This window comes from Oncorhynchus tshawytscha, linkage group LG14 (genome assembly GCF_018296145.1).
Source record: "Oncorhynchus tshawytscha isolate Ot180627B linkage group LG14, Otsh_v2.0, whole genome shotgun sequence".
Classification (NCBI taxonomy): Eukaryota; Metazoa; Chordata; class Actinopteri; order Salmoniformes; family Salmonidae; genus Oncorhynchus; species Oncorhynchus tshawytscha.
The window spans coordinates 27286151-27306922 of NC_056442.1; the positions used below are offsets into that span (position 1 = coordinate 27286151).

Genomic DNA, 20772 nt, shown 5'->3' on the forward strand with positions numbered 1-20772 from the left:
TATAGCCAATTTATGTAGCTAACATGCATAACCATTTATATTAACCCTATATGTAACATCGTCTTTAAACACCTGGTAAAGTGTCTGTGTGCAATGAAAACATTAAAGGAAACCACTATATATTCAAGAAGAGATTCCCTCCCCCCCATAAACACTTTTGGTCCTATATAGTTTTGATCTGCGTAATTACACTGTCGGAGATTGGTGCAAAAAAGATGATTCACTTCTGCTCTTTCGAATGGTCTCGTACGTTTCTAACAATACAACCACAGTATAATTTTGGATTTGAAAACACTTCCAACCAGCTCTATTTCATGTATCATAGTTGAATGTGCCCTGGTGCACAATTATTTAGGCAATATTTTTTTAATTTGATTTAACTAGGCAAGTCAGTTAAGAACTATTTCTGATTTACAATAACAGCCTTCTCCGGCCAAACCCGGACGACGCTGGGTCAATTGTGAGCCGCCCTATGGGACTCCCAAACATGGCTGTATGTGATACAGCCCGGGTTCGAACCAGGCACTAAAGTGACACCTCTTGCCCTGAGATACAGTGGCTTAGACTGCTGCACCACTCGGGAGCCCAATTTTTAAAAAACAATTTTTATACTCTTTTTGCCATAGCCATCCATGGCTTCTAAGTGTTTGAAACGTGAGCTTGTCCGAGGTGTCTGTCTACGCTTGCTATCAATCAGCATGCCCAAAATTCTGGGGCGGGGCTTATTGAATGGTTAATTGACTCTTTTTTTATTTTTATTTATTTTTATAAATTTTTACCATCAATGAATGTGACCTGAGATGACCTGTTAACACAAACCCACAGATATTGTCTGTTTAATCAATTAATCAAATGTATTTTTTACATCAGCAGTTGTCCCAAAGTGCTTTTGCGCCAACCCCAGGGCCAAAGGGCTTTCAGTCTCAAATGTCAGCCTTTTCTCTACACCGTATTACTTTGAAAGTAGTGCACGCCATAGATCTGACCATTCTATCACCTACACTAAATCTGACCATTCATGTCCTTATCTCATACTGAACATTTTACCATGTCAGTTTAGTTACTACATATCTGGGCGTCATTACATTCATTGGGCACAAAACGTAAGAAAATGACTGAAACAGGAAGGGTGCACTAATGAATATGAACCTGACCTGCTGTCTCTCCCCTCCCAGACGGCGTGTGTCCCAGCGTGGCCAGCCCCTTGGAGATGTACCTCATGTCGGAGCCCCCGGAGAGCATCACCTTCGACGACCCGTCTCTGGACGTCAACCTGCTGCTGAGGGTGCTGCACTCCATTAGTAGTTACTGGTTCTACCTGTACGACGTGAGTAGCCTGTTCTATCCTCCCTCCACCCCGCAGATACTGGCTCAAACTTCACTAACAAACTTACTGGTCGAATCCCACATAGCACCCTGTAACCTTTTGTAGTGCGCTACTTTTTACCAGGTCCAAGAGAGTAGTCCACCATGTAGGGAACAAATTGCCATTTGGGACACAAGCCTGTAGGTCTGCCTCCAACAGATTCCACTGTCTATCATACATGATCTACTTAATGCTAAATATGTCTTCGTTGTCTTTGTGGGCTTATAGGGGGTCAAACACAGTGTACCATCACTATAACTGTCTGCTAGCTAGACAGCCCTCTTAGTGCACACAGTTGCCCCCAAATAACTCTCTTCAAACAATACCTAGCAGCCTGTGTCTGTCTCCCTTTGCATCAGAGGGGCAGAGGCACTGCGTTGTTGTAGTTCCAGTTGGCTGAGGTTGTTGTTTTTTCAGAATGCTGTGTCTAAGGAGATCATCCCCACCAGTGAGTTCATCAACAGTAAGCTGACAGCCAAGGCCAACCGACAGCTGCAGGACCCTCTGGTCATCATGACCGGCAACATCCCCACCTGGCTCACAGAGCTTGGGAAGACCTGGTAACTCATCAGACTACTTTCCAGCTCATAACACCTACTGATTCAGAACACAAAGAAAGCTGCCTAGCTTTTGAATACTAAGCATTACTGGCCTAGTATTCAGTAATGCAATGTCCTCAAACTGCATGTCTAGACCAGGCTTGGGGACAATTTCAAATCAGGAAGTAAATTCCAATTTTCTCTTATAGGCACAAGATTAACCCCCACATAAGGAACTGTGTGTGTACACACGTACACACGCACTCACTAGTTTATTAGGTACTACACACCTTCCACGAAAACGGATTGAGTCACATGGCTAGCTACAATGCTTTCAGAAAGTATTCAGACCCCTTGACTTTTTACACATTTTAAGTTTTCAGACCCTTTGCTATTAGACTCGAAATTGAGCTCCAGTGTGTCCTGTTTACGATCTTCCTTGATATTTGTACAACTTGATTTGGAGTGGTAAATTCAATTGATTGGACATGATTTGGAAAGGCACACACCTGTCTATATAAGGTCCCACAGTTGACAGTGCATGTCTGAGCAAAAACCAAGCCATGAGATCGAAGGAATTGTCTGTAGAGCTCCGAGACAGGATTATGTCTAGGCTTAGATCTGGGGAAGGGTTCCAAAATATTTCTACAACATTGAAGGGCCCCGAGAACACAGTGGCCTCCTTCCATTTAAGAATGACGTTTGGAACCACCAAGTCTATTCCTAGAGCTGGCCGACCGGCCAAACTGAGTAATCAGGGGAGAAGGGCCTAAGTCAGGGAGGTGACCAAGAACCCAGTGGTCACTGACAGCACTTCAGAGTTTCTCTGTGGGGATGGGAGAACCTTCCAGAAGGATAACATCTCTGAAGTACTCCACCAGTCAGGCCTTTATGGTAGAGTGGCCAGATGGAAGCCACTCCTCAGTAAAACGCACATGACAGCCTGCTTGGAACCAAAAGGCACCTGAAAGACTGTCAGACCATGAGAATCAAGATTCTCTTTTTTTATGAAACCAAGATTCAACTCTTTGACCTGAATGCCAAGCGGAATGTCTGGAGGAAATCTGGCAACATCCCTACAGTGAAGCATGATGGTGGCAGCATCGTGCTGTGTGGATGTTTTTCAGCAACAGGGACTGGGAGACTAGTCAGGATCGAGGGAAGATGAACGGAGCAAAGTACAGAGATCCTTGATGAAAACCTGCTCCAGAGTGCTCAGACTGGGGCGAAAGTTCACCTTCCTACAGGACAGCAACAAGTCTCTGAATGTTCTTGAGTGGCCAAGCCAGAGCCCGGACTTGAACCCGATTGAACATCCCTGGAGATGTAATTTTTAATACATTTGCTAAAATTGTTAAGCCTGTTTTTGCTTTGTCATTATGGGGTATTGTGTGAAGATTGAAGGGAAAAAATGATTTAATCAATTTTAGAATAAGGCTGTAACATAACAAAATGTGGGAAAAGTCAAGGGGTCTGAGTACTTTCTGGATGCACTGTATGTAAAGAAGGCATCGGGGCTTTCAGTTATGTTTCGGTTGAACGTTATAATGGTCAAAACGAGTGACCTGAGCGACTGACCTGTGCCAGGTGCGCCGATCCAATATCTCAAACTCCTGCACTCCTCGGCTTTTCACACGCACATCAGTGTCTAGGGTTTACTGAGAATGGTGCGACAAACAAAAAACATTGTCAGTGGCATTCCTGTGGGTGAAAACCTGTTTGGAGACGTAGAAGGAGGAGGGAAAGAATCTTGCAAACAGGCAGGCCACGAACAGACCAATAACAGCGCAGAACTGCATCTCACAATGCACAACTCGTAGATCCTTGTCACGGATGGGCTATCGCAGCAGACGACCACACCAGGTTCCACTCCTATCTGCAAAAAATGAGAAGCGGCTCCAGTGGCCATGCGATCATCAACACTGGACAATTGAGGAGTGGAATAACATGTAACATGACAGCAAGTTCAGTTTTCTTGAGTGGCCTGTGCAGTCCCCTGACCTCAATCCAATTTAGGATGAGATGGAACGGGCTGAGCGCAGCATGAATGTATCGCCATCCAATCTGCTGTAACTGCATGATGCTATCACATTAGCATGGACCAACATCTCTGTAGAACGTTTCACCTTGTAGAATGCCCCGCAGAATTCAGGCAGTTTTGGAGGCTATGGGTGGACCGACTCAGTACTACACTGAATAAAAAAATATAACGGCAACATGCAGTAATTTCAAAGAGTTATAATTCATATAAGGAAATCAGTCAACTGAGAAATGCATTAGGCCCTAATCTATTGATTTCACATGACTGGGAATACAGATGCAACCATTTTTGTTTTTTCAATTTATTTTCAGCTTATGAACATGAGACCAACACTGTTGCGTTGTTTATTTTTGTTCAGTATAGATGGGTGTACCTAATAAACTGGCAGTGTATGTGTGTATATCTATATATGCCATGTATTTTGACCAACTATTTCATTCACTCTCCCTCCTCCCCAGTCCCTTCTTCTTCCCGTTCGACACACGGCAGATGCTCTTCTATGTAACAGCGTTTGACCGTGACCGGGCCATGCAGCGCCTCCTCGACACCAACCCCGAGATCAACCAATCAGATTCTCAGGACAGCCGCGTGGCGCCCCGCCTTGACAGGAAAAAGGTGTTGAAAATGTTAGAATGATGTTGGTGTAATGTCACAATCAGCTCAATGCATGCATTTCAAATGCCTTTCTGGAATAGGTTCAAGTATAGCCAAGAAGAGTGGATGTCCCCAATTACAATTATCCAGCCAGTTCATCTGCTTTTTGTATCCTGCCGACTCCTGTTGGTCTTGTCACTAACTCTTCCTTTCTGCTCGTCCCCCTCTGTCTCCAGCGAACGATAAACCGTGAGGAGCTGCTGAAGCAGGCGGAGTCAGTGATGCAGGACCTCGGCAGCTCCAGAGCCATGCTGGAGATCCAGTATGAGAACGAGGTACAGTATACGCATTCAACAGAGCACTTCAATCACCTTCATTTTGAGTTTGTCCCTCTCATAAAAAGTAAGATACCGTAAGATACCGCGTCGTTTGGGGATTCAATTTTGAATATGACCCTGAACTTATTGGATAGAAGCTCATCTCTTCCCTCCTTTCTTTCTCTCCCTCCCTCTTTTCCTTTTCTCTCTCCTCTTACTCGGCCTCGCTCTCTCCCTTCTTCCCCCCTATCCTTCTGTCAGGTGGGCACAGGGCTGGGTCCCACCCTGGAGTTCTACGCCCTGGTCTCCCAGGAGCTGCAGAGGGCCGACCTTGGGCTGTGGAGGGGTGAGGAGGTCACCCTGTCCAACCCCAAAGGTAACTTTCTACTCCAACTCTCTGGGGAATAGATTTCTCTAAATAGGAGCTCCTAAAAATGTTTTAGTAGTGATTTCTGTAACAAATAAACTACTGTACAGAAATTTGATTTATTTTAGATATAAAGGCTCTCCTACAATTTTCCAAAATGCGCCTAGGTGGCAACTGTTTAGTCACATCTTGCTGAGATATGGGCTCCTGAAGAGGACACCCACATTGGAACATCTCTTCCTCTCCCTAAATCTCCTCTCTTCTCCACTGTCTTGATTTTTCTGTCTCCCAGGAAGCCAAGAAGGGACCAAGTACATGTTCAGCTCCCGAGGGCTGTTTGCCGTTCCCTTCGGCAGGACAACCAAACCGGCGCACATCGCCAAAATCAAGATGAAGTTCCGCTTCCTGGGCAAGCTGATGGCCAAGGCCATAATGGACTTCAGACTGGTAAACCGTACCACTTTGTTGTACCTTGGACCAGTCTCTGTAGTCTCCAATGCCAATGCTTCTAGACCTTCTATTTAGTCCTTTTGGAGTGGATTTTTACACTTGCATTACTTGACTTAAGCCCCGTTTGCAGGAATAAAGTTGGGTGATGTACCTCTCCTCTTCTACAGCCCTCATACATGCTTTCACCTTTCAAGCAGAGTTTTACGTTCACCAGAACCTCTCAGTGGGGAGCCCTCTGCTGAACTAACACATCTGTCTCCTCTCCACTCCTTCCCAGCTGGACCTGCCCCTGGGGCTGCCCTTCTACAAGTGGATGCTGCGGCACGAGACATCCATCAGCTCCCACGACCTGGTCAACATCGACCCGGGCGTGGCCAAGTCCATCCAGCACCTGGAGGATATCATCCGCCAGAAGAAGAGGCTGGAGCAGGACCTCTCCCAGGTCAGTCCCTGATATACACAGCCTCCCCAGACGCAGCTAACCTCAGTCATTACAATTTGTCTTTGGAAATGAGAACTTGGACAGTTTAACGGAGGTCTTTCTCAGAGATGGCGTTCATAGTGGTAGCTATAGTAAGGCTAGATTTACACTTCACTAGACATCCCCTCTGTGACTCCTCACCACGCACTGAGCAAAGGGCTTCGCAGTCCACACAAGTTCATGCGTGTCAGAATTTGCAGCTTTACTCAAGTGTCATTGATGTTTTGCTAGCCTAACTTCTGAGTTCAACCAGCATGGCCCCTCCCTATCAGATTGCCGTTGCTCCTCCATGTTACGTTCCCCATATTAATAAAAGGCCTGTTTCCTCCGTGTTTCTCCTAGACAAGGGAGACCCTGCAGCAAGCTCTGGAGAGTCTCAACATGAACGGCTGCTCTGTGGAGGACCTGGGCCTGGACTTCACCCTGCCTGGTTTCCCCAACATTGAGCTGAAGAAGGGGGGCAAGGATGTCCCTGTCACCATCTACAACCTGGAGGAGTACCTCAGGGTGGGTAGCTCGCACACACACAGGGCTCCTACATATAGACTCTCCACACACCACCTGACCGTTGGTCCTCTTCTCTCTACAGCTGGTGGTCTACTGGACGATGAACGAAGGCGTGTCCCGGCAGTTTGAGTCTTTCAGGGAAGGGTTCGAGTCGGTCTTCCCCCTGCATCACTTGCAGTATTTCTACCCTGAAGAGGTGAGTCCCGCTTATCGCTAATCCCAAGAAACAATTATTTATTTAGCTGTTCTGTTTGTCTTCAGGGTGTCACGTTGCTAACCCCCTCTATGCTCTCCCATCCACCTGTAGTTGGATCAGCTGCTTTGTGGCAGCAAGTCCGAGACCTGGGACGTCAAGACCCTGATGGAGTGCTGTCGTCCCGACCACGGCTACACGCATGACAGGTCAGCGACCAGACCTACATTGAGTGTCATGTTTAGGACTTGCCAGAGTGCCGTGGTTTGATGTGTTGTCTGTTTCGCTCCACAGTCGTGCTGTTGGGTTCCTGTTTGATGTGCTCAGTAGTTTTGACGCAGAGCAGCAGAGACTCTTCCTGCAGTTTGTCACAGGAAGCCCCAGGCTGCCTGTTGGAGGTGAGTGGTCAGGGATACCTACACACACTCACTCACCATACACACTTGAAGAATTGTTGTGCCTCGAAGATGCGTGGGTCCCGTTCTCTGACTTTGTGGATTGAACAAGCCCATACTTTGGGTGACATGTTTTCTGACTGCGGAGCATTTTAACTTAAACTGCAGTCATGTCGTGCCCTCATGCACTTAGTAAAGAAATGAACGGGACACCGCTCACCCTACTGGAAACCCACACAAATAGGCACCATGGACCTCAAGGACAGAGAATGGGACGAGGCAAAAGGCATATTAAGTATGTCGACAGACGAAATCCAACCATGGCTCTGTTTTGATCTGTTTCTGAGCATGCGACCTCTCTCCTCCAGGTTTCCGTAGTCTGAACCCGCCGCTGACCATTGTGCGGAAGACTTTTGAGTCAACAGAGAACCCGGACGACTTCCTGCCCTCGGTAATGACCTGCGTCAACTACCTGAAGCTGCCCGACTACTCCAGCATCGAGATCATGCGCAAGAAACTGTTGATTGCGGCCCGAGAGGGCCAGCAGTCCTTCCACCTGTCCTGATCTCGCGGTCTCTCTCTCCCATTCAAAATGCCTTCTACAGCAAACCGACGTAATCATGACTTCCTTCTAGTTTTTTCTTTTTGTAATCACCTACATCAAGGCAAAATGTGTACAGCCTTCTTGTTAGAGAACGCAGCTTGCAGAAATTAAAAAAGGACTTGATATATATTTGCTGCCCCTGTCTCTCCTACAAAGGCGTTACATGACTCGCAGAACAAAAAATAAATAAAACTGCGAAAAAATTATATCAGTAGTTGAGTAATGTTTAAAAAGAAAAAAGAAAAAAAAGTGGGTGACATTTTAAATGCATTGCTGTGTGATATTTAAAGGGATGTTTCTTCTCCGGAGTGGTGAATGACATCACTGTGGTGGGGAGGGGAGGTCCATTGAGCAAGCTAGGTTCACTTTAGCTCCAAAGATAATTTGTACAGAAAAATTTGCAGACTTTGCTCATTCTACACATTTGATAGAATAGCTCTTTGTTCTCGTGTCTCCTTTCCCCTTCAGTTTGTCTGTTTGCATTCTGTTCTCGTGTATTATACGGCCCCAATTTGTTGCATTTTGGTTCTGCTTTTCCCCCTCTGTGTTTTTGCTTATACATTTTTTGGAAACGAGAGTTGCAGTTGGTTGACTGCGGGTAGTGATAAGAGCATAGTACCTACTCTTTATTTTTTTTTCCTCAATTGAAATTGTTTTTCTGGCCTACAATTACAGAGCTTCAGCTCAAATGTTATAAGAGTTATCCAATGTGTTGGACTTTTATTTTTGCCCTCACTTTGATGGAGTAGTAGTGTGTCTCAGCTGGACCCAGAGGGAGTGCCCTCTGGGAAGACTGATTGGCTGGGCCTTGCGCTGAGCTGCCACCCCCAATCCCTGTTGTAGCTGAGCGCACACATTTGGCTTGACTCATTTCATGGCCAGATAGCATTTCAAGTTCATTTATGGAATAAGAGTTTATATGCAGTTTGACGCCCGGTTTGAGGTGGATGTCTGCTTTACCTTTTTTAATTTTCTATTTTTTTTTCTTGCTGTAGTTTATTTTTGGCTGCTGGCTTGGAACAAACCGTGGTGTGCACCTGCAGTCTGTGGCCAGGGGAGGGCCCCACTCTGCTCTCCTGGCCTAATCGTTCATGTGCTGGTTTCTAAGATCTGCAATAATTTACTGCATCAGGTTCATGTTTTTACCTGAACATAAAATAAAGTAACTGTTTGACTCATCTGTGTTGTCTTTATTTAATCCATCCTCCTGTTTGTTTTTATCCTCCATTCTGTGGTTTTGACTGACGGGTATAATCCTAGAGGTGATCAATGGGAGTAGGAGTTGCTTGATTCATAACGTATCTGATTAAATATTTTATATGAGCAGCTGATTACCAAAGACCCTACCAATTTCGATGACATGGTTTATTAAGAGTAGTACTTGAAGGATTGATATTTCTGTGACTGGTGGACAAAGCCCTTATGTATCAACTGCATGGATGAAGTAAACACCACAATTTACTTTGAAAGGACCGAGTCATTCTAAAGAACTCATCCCTCTTTTTTTTAGAACCATTGTTCATGTCCTGAGAGGGATATGGATTTGGTCATGACAATTGAGATATACAGTATAGTTTGGTGGCACTTATATTTGTCCTATGTATGTAAAATGTTATATTAATAGTGTGAATTGGAAATGCGTTTTTTGTTCTCAACTTTCCCTGAGACACCCTCAGTGTAGGGTCACGGCCAGGGAGATGCTAGGGGACAGGCAGAGAGGTGGTCTTGAATGTCACCTCTGGAGGAATTTAGCCTCCTTGGGTAGGAAAGGAAAATGTTTAACATCTTCCCTTATAAAAAAGGATTGCAGTCAGCGTGCAGAACACTGTTGCATAATTGGGGCGGCAGGTAGACTAGTGGTCAGAGCGTTGGGACAGTAACCGAAAGGTTGCTAGATCGTTCTGCCCCTAAACAAGGCAGTTAACCCACTGTTCCCCGGTAGGCCCTCATTGTCTAGGAATTTGTTCTTAACTGAAAGGTAACACTTCAACTATAAAATTTTAAAAAATCCAGAAAATCACATGATTTTTTTTTACCCCTTTTTCTCCCCAATTTCGTGGTATCCAATTGTTTTTTAGTAGCTACTATCTTGTCTCATCGCTACAACTCCCGTTCGGGCTCGGGAGAGACGAAGGTTGAAAGTCATGCGTCCTCCGATACACAACTGTTACGTTCCCCAGTTTATGTGTTGTAGTTTGTGTATTTGCATGTGTTTATTTCAGGAAATGGCTTCCTGAAATCCCTCAAGCAGCTGAGTGGTCGACATGCTAATTGGAGAGCTGACCCCGCCCCCTCGTCAAGACGTAGCTGTGTCCAGTTACACATTCATTCTGAAGCTATTTTTATTTAACCTTTATTTTACTAGGCAAGTCAGTTAAGAACAAATTCTTATTTTCAATGACTGCCTAGGAACAGTGGATTAACTGCCTGTTCAGGGGCAGAACGACAGATTTGTACCTTGTCAGCTTGGTGGTTTGAACTTGCAACCTTCTGGTAATCCGGTAACTAGTCCAACGCTCTACCAATATAAAAGCCAGTGTTCTGTTCAGGAGAGAGTCATTGCTGGGAGGTCATTGCAGAGAGATTGAATGTGAGGGAGGTCATTGCTGAGAGAGGAGGCTGATGGTTGTGGATAATTTACTGTGTTAGTTGTTGGTAGCAGTTGGTATGTTCTGTATGTATGTTCTGTGAGTTTGTTGCTCAGATAGAGCTTATTTGATGTCCTTTGTTTCTTAGTTTGTTTGAGAAATTATTTGTTCTCCTGTTTAATTTGTTCCCAGTGGGGAAGGGGAAGGCACCTAGGGAGTGCTTAGGCAAGAGGCCCGCGGGCATACATATACCCGTAGTATATTCACTGTCTAGGCACACTAGGTAAGACCTGGGTGGACCACCCCCTGTATTTTGGTTAGGGCACCAGGTGGTCCTAAATTAAGTAAGTATTGGTAAGGCAGGTAAGATAGGAGAGGGGGCTTTGAGATTTACTTTCTTTGCCTCCGTCCAGCCCCTTTTCCCCATATTACCGTGTAAAGGAATAAAGTCCTTGTAAACGGTACCACATTCTGTCTGTTGTCATCCTTACTCACGCCTACAGTCCATACCTCTTTCACTTCACGGAGAGTTGACTTGTAGCAGGTTGTTGCGTTCCCTCTTCATAGAGGCGTGCGTAACAACAACCCAACCAAGCCGCACTGTTTCTTAACAGCGTGCATCCAACCCGGAAGCCAGCCGCACCAATGTGTCGGAGGAAACACCGTGCACCTGGCAACCTTGGTTAGCGCGCACTGCGCCCGGCCCGCCACAGGAGTCGCTGGTGCGCGATGAGGCAAGGACATCCCCACCGGCCAAGCCCTCCCTAACCCGGACGCCCCACGGACCTCCCGGTCGGTTACGACAGAGCCTGGGCGCAAACCCAGAGTCTCTGATGGCACAGCTGGCGCTGCAGTACAGCGCCCTTAACCACTGCGCCACCCGGGAGGCCTACATTGTAGGATTTTTAATGAATTTATTTGCAAATTATGGTGTTAAATAAGTATTTGGTCAATAACAAAAGTTTATCTCAATACTTTGTTATATACCCTTTGTTGGCAATGACAGAGGTCAAATTTTTTCTGTAAGTATTCACAAGGTTTTCACACACTGTTGCTGGTATTTTGGCCTATTCCTCCATGCAGATCTCCTCTAGAGCAGTGATGTTTTGGGGCTGTTGCTGGGCAACACGGACTTTCAACTCCCTCCAAAGATTTTCTATGGGGTTGAGATCTGGAGACTGGCTAGGCCACTCCAGGACCTTGAAATGCTTCTTACGAAGCCACTACTTCGTTGCCCGGGCAGTGTTTTTGGGATCATTGTCATGCTGAAAGACCCAACTACGTTTCATCTTCAATGGCCTTGCTGATGGAAGGAGGTTTTCACTCAAAATCTCACGATACATGGCCCCATTCACTCTTTCCTTGACACGGATCAAGTCGTCCTGGTCCCTTTGCAGAAAAACAGCCCCAAAGCATGATGTTTCCACCCCCATGCTTCACAGTAGGTATGGTGTTCTTTGGATGCAACTCAGCATTCTTTGTCCTCCAAACACGACGAGTTAAGTTTTTACCAAAATGTTCTATTTTGGTTTCATCTGACCATATGACATTCTTTCAATCTTCTTCTGGATCATCCAAATGCTCTCTAGCAAACTTCAGATGGGCCTGGACATGTACTGGCTTAAGCAGGGGGACACGCCGGGCACTGCAGGATTTGAGTCCCTGGCGGTGTAGTGTGTTACTGATGGTAGGCTTTGTTACTTTGGTCCCAGCTCTCTGCAGGTCATTCACTAGGTCCCCCCGTGTGGTTCTGGGATTTTTGCTCACCGTTCTTGTGATCATTTTGACCCCACGGGGTGAGATCTTGCGTGGAGCCCCAGATCGAAGGAGATTTTCAGTGGTCTTATATGTCTTCCATTTCCTAATAATTGCTCCCACAGTTGATTTCTTCAAACCAAGCTGCTTACCTATTGCAGATTCAGTCTTCCCAGCCTGGTGCAGGTCTACAATTTTGTTTCTGGTGTCCTTTGACAGCTCTTTGGTCTTGGCCATAGTGGAATGTGGAGTGTGACTGTTTGAGGTTGTTGACAGGTGTCTTTTATACTGATAACAAGTTCAAACAGGTGCCATTAATACAGGTAACGAGTGGAGGACAGAGGAGCCTCTTAAAGAAGAAGTTACAGGTCTGTGAGAGCCAGAAACCTTGCTTGTTTGTAGGTGACCAAATACTTATTTTCCACCATAATATGCAAATAAATTCATTAAAAATCCTACAATGTGATTTTCTGGATTTGTTTTTCTTCATTTTGTCTGTCATAGTTGAAGTGTACCTATGATGGAAATTACAGGCCTCTCTCATCTTTTTAAGTGGGAGAACTTGCACAATTGGTGGCTGACTAAATACTTTTTTGCCCCACTGTATATACAGGGGGTTACCTGTTCAGAGTCGATGTGCGGGGGCACCGGTTAGTTGAGGTAAAATGTACTTGTAGATAGTTATGGGTAACCATTTGATTAGATGTTCAGGAGTCTTATGGCTTGGGGGTAGAAGCTGTTTAGACCTCGAATTGGCACTCCAGTACCACTTGCCGTGCGGTAGCAGAGAGAACAGTCTATGACTAGGGCGGCTGGAGTCTGACCATTTTTAGGGCCTTCCTCTGACACCGCCTGGTATAGAGGTCCTGGATGGCACGAAGCTTGGCCCCAGTGATGTACTGGACCGTTCGCACTACCCTCTGTAGTGCCTTGCGGTCGGGGTTGAGCAGTTGCCATACCAGTCAGTGATGTAACCAGACAGGATGCTCTCGATGGGGCACCTTTTGAGGATCTGAGGACCCATGACAAATCTTTTCAGTCTCCTGAGGGGTAATAGGTTTTGTTGTGCCCTCTTCACAACTGTCTTGGTGTGCTTGGACCATGTTAGTTTGTTGGTGATATGGACACCAAGGAACTTGAAGCTCTCAACCTGCTCCACTGCAGCCCCGTCGATGAGAATGGGGGCATGCTCGGTCCTCCTTTTCCTGTAGTCCACAATCAACACCTTAGTCTTGGTTACGTTGACGGATAGGTTGTTATTCTGGCACCACCCGGCCAGGTCTCTGACCTCCTCCCTATAGGCTGTCTCGTCGTTGTCGGTGATCAGGCCTACCACTGTTGTGTCATCGGCACTTAATGATGGTGTTGGAGTCATGCCTGGCCATGCAGGCATGAGTGAACAGAGAGTACAGGAGGAGACTGAGCACGCACCACTGAGGGTCCCCCGTGTTGAGGATCACCGTGGTGAATGTGTTGTTACCTACCCTTACCACCTGGGCGCGGCCCGTCAGGAAATCCAGGATCCAGTTGCAGAGGGAGGTGTTTAGTCCCAGGGTCCTTCGCTTATGCCAAATTATGTCACTGAATTGCCAAAGCATACTTTAAAAAATAACCAAACTCTTTCAGATTTTGTAAATGTGTATCCCTGTAACTCCTGCCTGTAATTTCACTGTTTTCATGCACATGCATATTGCACACCCCATCTACATCCTACTTAGGCCCAGTGGATATGTATTGTGTGTGAGGGGCCGAGTCCAGTCAGCTAGCAGATAAGTTGGCTTCAGCACAGTACCTGGCTCTCTGTGAGATGAGTAAAGTGGTTGAGCTGACAGATTTACTGGCCTGTGTGAAGACTCATTATGGAAATGGGGGAGTTGGGACTCGGGTGGGCTGATGGGCTATTAACGACCACCGTGCTTTATATCGACCACACCGCATGGTCACATGACATGGCGATGGAGTCACTTTCTGAGGTAGCTGCCTGCAAAGGCTTTTTACTTACCGAAATGAAGGTCATGAATCATACCAACCTTATGAGATTCAATTCAGGTAGATTCAATTCAGGTAGAGGGAATATTTATTGTACTTCCTAAATGGTACCCTATTCCCTACAGAGCGCACAACTTTTGACCAGAGCCCATAGGCCACTATAAGTAGTAGGAGTGTGCCATTTGGGACACAATCTTAGTCTTTGGGGAACGGTTCAGTTAGGCTTCTAAAACTCCTGAAAACTCCTGTTGAGAAAACTCTCATAACCTGTCTGTTATATTTATTATGCAAATGTATTTATTTTGATTCTTGTAACTTGCTAAGGTTTTATTACTCCATGAAGAGTAGAGCCATTCATAGGCAGAGTTTGGTGGATGAGCATGGTGAGAGGTACAGTAGTTCATGAACTGACCTCTGGGCTCACCTCTGAAGGTTATGGAGAGAAACAAGAGTCACAGACATTACAGCTATAATGACTGTCAAGTGTTTAGGTACCTAGGGATCGCCATGGGAACTGGTTGCTGAGTAATTGAGAGTATTTGAAGAGAGGGGGTATTGTTTGGATTTTTGCTCAGATTACTTTTTTCAGTACACATTTTTTCTTTTCCTTTTTCATACAATACAAAACGGAAACATTCAAAAGACAACATACAGATGAACACAAACATCAACGACATCACACCTGCCCAGACCCACCTGTTCCCCTATCTCCAGTGCCTGCACTTCTCTCCGCTACGTCCTCAAATTGCGTTCCTCTTCGTCGCCCACGCTCTTTCAATATTTAGATAATGAATCATATGATTTTTTCCATTGTCTTAACGATGGAGGATTGGTTGATTCCCAGTTTTTAAGTATCAGATTTTTTCAGGATAATTGACAAGAGTATCGTTCAACCCGACGGGTATCTCACTGCACCCTCATGTGATGTCTTGCAATATGCAGACAGACAGATTAAAAGCACATTTACATTGTAATACTTCTGACAGCCAACTTTCTAACTCCGCCCATAGCTTTTGGACTTTATAGCATTTCCAGAATGCATGGATTATTGAGTCATTGTTAGTTTTACTTTTAAAACATGACTGTTGCTGTGCTGTAGAGTTTGTGAATTGTCTCTTGTACAATACTGGAGTAAGGGAACATTTCCATTGTGTCATTTCGTTTTTTATGTTCCAACAATCCCTCCATCTTGTGCCAATATTTGTTATTTTTAAGTCTTGGTTCCAGTAGTTAATATTTTTAGTTTCCGTGATGGATTGTAGCTCCATGTTGCTCCAATGTAGCAGATGGGAATGTGTCCCCACTTGCACTGCTGAATGTCTCTTATGTGGTGCAGTTTTAGTGCTTTGAAAAGCACATACTTTGCAACATTCCAAATGTGAATTGTGACCAGATTTATTTAGCTGAAACTTTGGGGTAAAACTAGTAGAAATGGACATGCCTGGTCCAAGGAGAGGGTATGAATGATGACACTGTGTGTGTGTGCGTGCTTCCATGTGCATGTGTGCTCGCAGCTGTGTGTTTGTATGTGTGCGGCTATGTGTGCGTGCAGGAGATAGGGCGAGAGAGAGACTGTCGTCATCTGTCGTCACAATGAATCAGAGCGATGGCGGGAGCTTGCCCCCTCCTCAGTCTCCTCGCCAGCCAGTCAGCTCGCTTGCTCAGTCGCAGTGCACACAGCCAGTCTACAGCATCCCTACCAGCCTGCCTCTCACACTCACACACTCTCCATTCAGCTCCCTCATCCACAAACACAGATAGCAGAGCGACCAGCAGCTTACTCACTGAGCCAGAGCTAAGAGGAACAGAGAGCGCAGAGAGGGAGTGACAAATAAGGTTTATACGTACATAAGAGAAGATGAGGATGCCTGTGGCCACGCAGCACCCCCTCTACCTCCTCCTGCTTCTACTGAGTGCCGGGGGTGGGGGTTTCTCCTCCCCCCTTGATCTGGAACCCCCTGCTCCGGAGGCGGCTGCCCCGGCTGAGGCTGACCCCACCCAGGCCACTCCCCTGCCTGACCCCTGCGAGGGACGGCCCTGTCTCAACGGAGGTGCCTGCTTGGCCCAACCCTCCGACCCAGAGACAGAGGACACTCTGCCCAACACCTGGGCTTACAGCTGCACCTGCACCTCGGGCTTCTCCGGACGCAACTGTGAGGTGAGCCTGACCCACCTGCCTGTGTCTGCCTGTGTCTGTCTGATATTATCCTGCTTGGTTCTATTATATTTGGACTGTTGATATCGATACAACATAATCTGCACTTCTCTTTCTCTCTTCTCCCTTGAAGATGGTTTTTAATGGCAGCATGTGCTGTGAGAGAGATGTGAAGAGGAGTGTTGCGTTGCTGTGGCAACAGGAGTAGAGAGGAGTAGCGGTGTAGGAGACAACCAAGCGTCACAGGCTGAGCAGGATTATCATTGAGTTGTTCATAGTTAGAGGCATGTGGTTCATCAGCCTGAAAACTGACGGTGTCAATGAAATACATTGAAATACAATATTCTGTGTATTTGTGTGTGTGTGTTTGGTTCACAAAGATAGTAAAACAAGGAAAATTCTGACATTTCACTGTTCGACACAAGGAGAAAGTCAATTTTAGGCTTAAGGGTTAAGTTTAGGGTTAGGCTTAGGGGTTTGGGGTTAGGGTTATGTTAAGGATTAGGTTTAGCGTTAGGTTTAAGGTTAGGGGTTAATGAGAATCAATTCTTTGGTCCCCACAAGGATAGTAAAACAAACACGTGTGTCTTAGGGTTGTGTGTGTGTGTGTGTGGGTGTGTGTGTGTGTGTGTGTGTGTGTGTGTGTGTGTGTGTGTGTGTGTGTGTGTGTGTGTGTGTGTGGCCTACAACTATTGGCATTGATTGGGCCATTTATTCTATTATAGAGAACTGTTATCAATAAATGTGATCTCCTACGATTGATATAGTTGTCATTCAATAACCATTGAATTTTGTGACGATTCCTCACATCAGCGAGAAAATAACTTGACTAGTTATTCAAACAACTTTACCATCTTTGCCAGTGGTAGAGGTGATGCGCTTGAATAAATGACACGTGTGATGACACGTCTGAGTGAATGCCCTGAATGGTTGGGCTTTTTTCCTATAGAAAAGTCCAATGTCCTTGCTTCACATACCACTTGTCAGAATGACCTAAATAGCAGAATTTGTTTAGCATTTCAATCCTACCTAACCCAGTTCTGTGTAGTATTCCTCAAGGAAACTTAGCCTCAGAGTTGACTCAACTATTCACTGCATGTAGTGAATACTGCGGGAGTTACAGTAGCAATAGGATTCAGTCTGTGAGGCCTCTGACTCATTCTGGTGTAAGAGAGTGCATCCACAAACGACAAACAGCAGCCAGCATCATTGTATCTCATAACCAAACTACCAAGGTGACTCAGGGACCTTATTACTGTCTCCTTGGCTGTCCTTGTTTCCTACTCCTGGAATAGAAATGGAGAGGGCATCAGCTGCCGTTTGTTACTGTCACAACCACTCCGCTCCTCCACGCCACAGGCCCGCCACTGCCAGCCTATGAGAACAACTCTTTGGGGAGTAATTGATTTTTCTTTCCCTGTCCCATTCATCCCCTCTTTCTCCATGGCAACTTGAGTAGCAGTCAGGGAGAGAGGGAGAGAGGGAGAGAGGGAGAGAGAGAGAGAGAGAGAGAGAGAGAAGGGAGATGGAGAAAGAAAAATGTGAAATAGAGAGCGAGAGAGATGGAGAAAGAGAAAGCGATTGACAATAAGAAACTGTGAGGGAATCAGTCAAACATCCCACCCTAAAGGAATCGTTTGTCCATTTTATCAAATGAGCTCAAGAGTTTAGGAGACTAAATCCGTGCTGGAGAGTAGGAGAAGAAGGTGAGATTTGATCTCGGGGGATGTGCCATTGTTCGATAGTGTCAGAGTCAGTTATGGGCTTCCGAATGGCGCAGTGGTCTAAGGCACTGCATCTCAGTGCAAGAGGCGTCACTACAGTCCATGGTTTGAATCCAGGCTGTATCACATCCAGCTGTGATTGGGTGTCCCATAGGGCGGCCACAATTGGCCCAGCATCATCCGGGTTTGGCTGGGCTAGGCAGTCATTGTAAATAAGAATTTGTTCTTAACTGACTTGCCTAGTTAAATATATATATATATTTAAACCATCATGTCTCAACCTGAACTGGTTCAGATGGGAGCTATGGAAAGACTGGGTATCTAATCTAATCTAGTTTAATCTAATTAAACCAGTCCATTTTCACAAATCAAGCACAGAAAAGCTGTGCTGGGCTGGCCAGGATATGCATACACCATAGTTGCTAGAATCGTACTGGAAAGGACCATTTCTTAAATAAGATATCCGAGCCAGCACAGTATAGTTCAGGTCGGCCATATAGTGTGAATCAAGTGTTCAGTAGTTGTTTGTTTACCTGAACCTCTACCCACTCTAGTCTGTACTTATAGCTATTACCTGGTCCAATAGGGTTTGCTCCTTGTTGCCAGGTGAGATTTCTCCTGCTTGTGTATCCGTAAGTTATTTGCCCATGAGTCTCCAGGGCCATGGCTTATTCATTAATGAAAGACCGGTTGTGCTCTGATAGATGTGCTAAGATCCTCTACAATCAGGTTGTGTGTCAGTGTCAGGGACTCTGTAGAGTGTATCACTCCCTAAAGACGAGCACACAAGCAGCTCTTATTGGATTGTTCAGCCTTTCAGCATTATGAGACACTGAATAGTGTATTGTTGAGCTGGGTACACTTAATCTCATTGCCCCAGCATTTCGTGTTTACCATTACAAAGTATACCTCTCTATGAGTATTTTGTGTTTACCATTACAAAGTATACCTCTCTATGAGTATTTTGTGTTTACCATTACAAAGTATACCTCTCTATAAGGTCACTCACTTCCAATGATTCCTAGCGAGGATTTTGTTTGAGCTCTGCACTTTTCTGAATATTGTGTGGAGGCTTATCATTAATGGAACCTGTTTGAGCTGGTTCCAGTGGCAGGTGGCTCTATTTACCCAGAACCGCTAGTTAAGGGTGTTGTGTATCACAGCTCTGAATGTTTTCTGAATCTCGAAGTTGAGAGGAGTTTGTGCACCCTACATTCTTAGAAAAAAGGGTTCCAAAAACAGTTATTTGGCTGTCCACAAAGGACAACCTTTTTTTTGGTTCCAGGTAGAACCCTTTTGGGTTCCATGTAGAACCCTCTGTGGAAAGGGTTTCATATCGAACCCAAAAGGGTTCTACCTGGAACCAAAAACCATTCTTCAATTTATTCTCCTATGGGGACAGCCGAATAACCCTTTAGGTTATAGATAGCACCCTCCCAGCACCCATAACGGCTCCTTGCTGCTCCTCAGTCCCCCTCACCACCAGGGGGGGGGGGGTCACTCAGTCCCCCTCAGTCCCCTCTCCTATGCACAGGGTCCTGCAGAATACTAACATGTGGGATACTAAGAGAAGGGACTGTCCCATAGTGAGTGGTGGTTGTGATCTGCTTGTGCAGAGTCTCTGGGCTGCTGCAGATACAGAGCTACGGCGTATTTTCTAGCGTTTCAGCGCCATCCGGTTAAGGTGAGCTCAAGATGCATCGCCACACAGCCCTTTGGTCTCGGTCTGAGCTGCTTTGATATCCCCTGCTTGTTAGGGAAGCAGAAAGATAGAAGCCACAAGGAATATGGTAATACCCACACAGCTTTTTATCCGAAAACTGCAGAGGGAGTACTCATGACAGCATTTACATGATCATTGCAGTATCGTTGAGAGACTGTGGCACAGGGAATGTACGGTATTGTGTTTTGGGAGACGGCGTCATCTTTATCATCAGATCATAATGTTTGGATTAGAATTGATGTTGTTTTATTCCAGTGCTGATAAGGCAGATAACACTGCTTGCGGTCTGAGAGTTAATCAGCAGGTTGAACAGGAGATGGTCATGCTCACTCTCTCCCCCTGCTAGTCAACTGTGGTCTGTGTGCATGCCTGCGTGCTTGTGTGTAAAGGTTGGATGTGTGGAGAGTCAGTGCAAACAGTCTCTAAAGGAGTTAGTATGCTTCAGCTTGGCTGGCACCTAGCCCGAAGTCGGCTAGGCGAACCGAACAAGAGTGATCGCATACTCCCTTTAAATACCTTTGCTTGGAAAACCAGAGACGCCGTAGCCAGTATACACTAGTCAGAATTAATCTAAGATAACTCAAGAAATCTGTCATTCATTTTGACGTTTTTGCCGAGTATATCTTAGTCGCGCAATTTTACATCTAACGAATATGTTTGGTGCAGTATTACTCAATGAAGAAATGTTCATGAAAACAAGCCGCCTCTCTTTGAATGACATTGAAGAATCCCTACTGTAGACCAATCACTGACGAAGGGGCGAAGACTTCGGCTACCGACTTCGTATACCGACTTTGGCTATCGACTCCGTAACCAACTTCGTATACCGACTTCTGCTTGCCTCTAGAATAAATGTTGTGTGCCCGAACAGCCCAAAGAAAACTTACCAAAGTCCAGAACGAACAGAAACGTCACAAAATGTCGCCATAATATATGCACAAACTCTTCCAACCTGCTTCAGCTGGGAAGCATGTGGACACCTTA

At 45.7% G+C, this 20772-nt stretch overlaps 2 protein-coding genes across 12 annotated transcripts in view; both read left to right on the forward strand.

The window, feature by feature from the left end:
- Positions 1 to 9032, forward strand: part of LOC112266907 (E3 ubiquitin-protein ligase TRIP12) — a 50210-nt gene extending 41178 nt beyond the window's left edge. For all 11 annotated transcript variants that reach the window (XM_024444819.2, XM_024444825.2, XM_024444822.2 and 8 more), the window contains 12 exons: positions 1176 to 1327; positions 1784 to 1926; positions 4405 to 4561; positions 4777 to 4875; positions 5119 to 5233; positions 5517 to 5671; positions 5952 to 6116; positions 6498 to 6662; positions 6745 to 6858; positions 6970 to 7064; positions 7150 to 7253; positions 7619 to 9032. In XM_024444819.2, the coding sequence (XP_024300587.1) occupies positions 1176 to 1327; positions 1784 to 1926; positions 4405 to 4561; positions 4777 to 4875; positions 5119 to 5233; positions 5517 to 5671; positions 5952 to 6116; positions 6498 to 6662; positions 6745 to 6858; positions 6970 to 7064; positions 7150 to 7253; positions 7619 to 7815 (1661 nt within the window). In that variant the 3' untranslated portion in view covers positions 7816 to 9032. The remainder of the gene's footprint in view (positions 1 to 1175; positions 1328 to 1783; positions 1927 to 4404; positions 4562 to 4776; positions 4876 to 5118; positions 5234 to 5516; positions 5672 to 5951; positions 6117 to 6497; positions 6663 to 6744; positions 6859 to 6969; positions 7065 to 7149; positions 7254 to 7618) is intronic.
- A 6806-nt stretch (positions 9033 to 15838) lies between these two features.
- LOC112266908 (delta/notch-like EGF repeat containing) overlaps positions 15839 to 20772 on the forward strand; it is an 80384-nt gene continuing 75450 nt past the window's right edge. Inside the window, exon 1 of the mRNA XM_024444833.2 lies at positions 15839 to 16344. Within this exon, the coding sequence (XP_024300601.1) occupies positions 16045 to 16344 (300 nt within the window). The 5' untranslated portion in view covers positions 15839 to 16044. The remainder of the gene's footprint in view (positions 16345 to 20772) is intronic.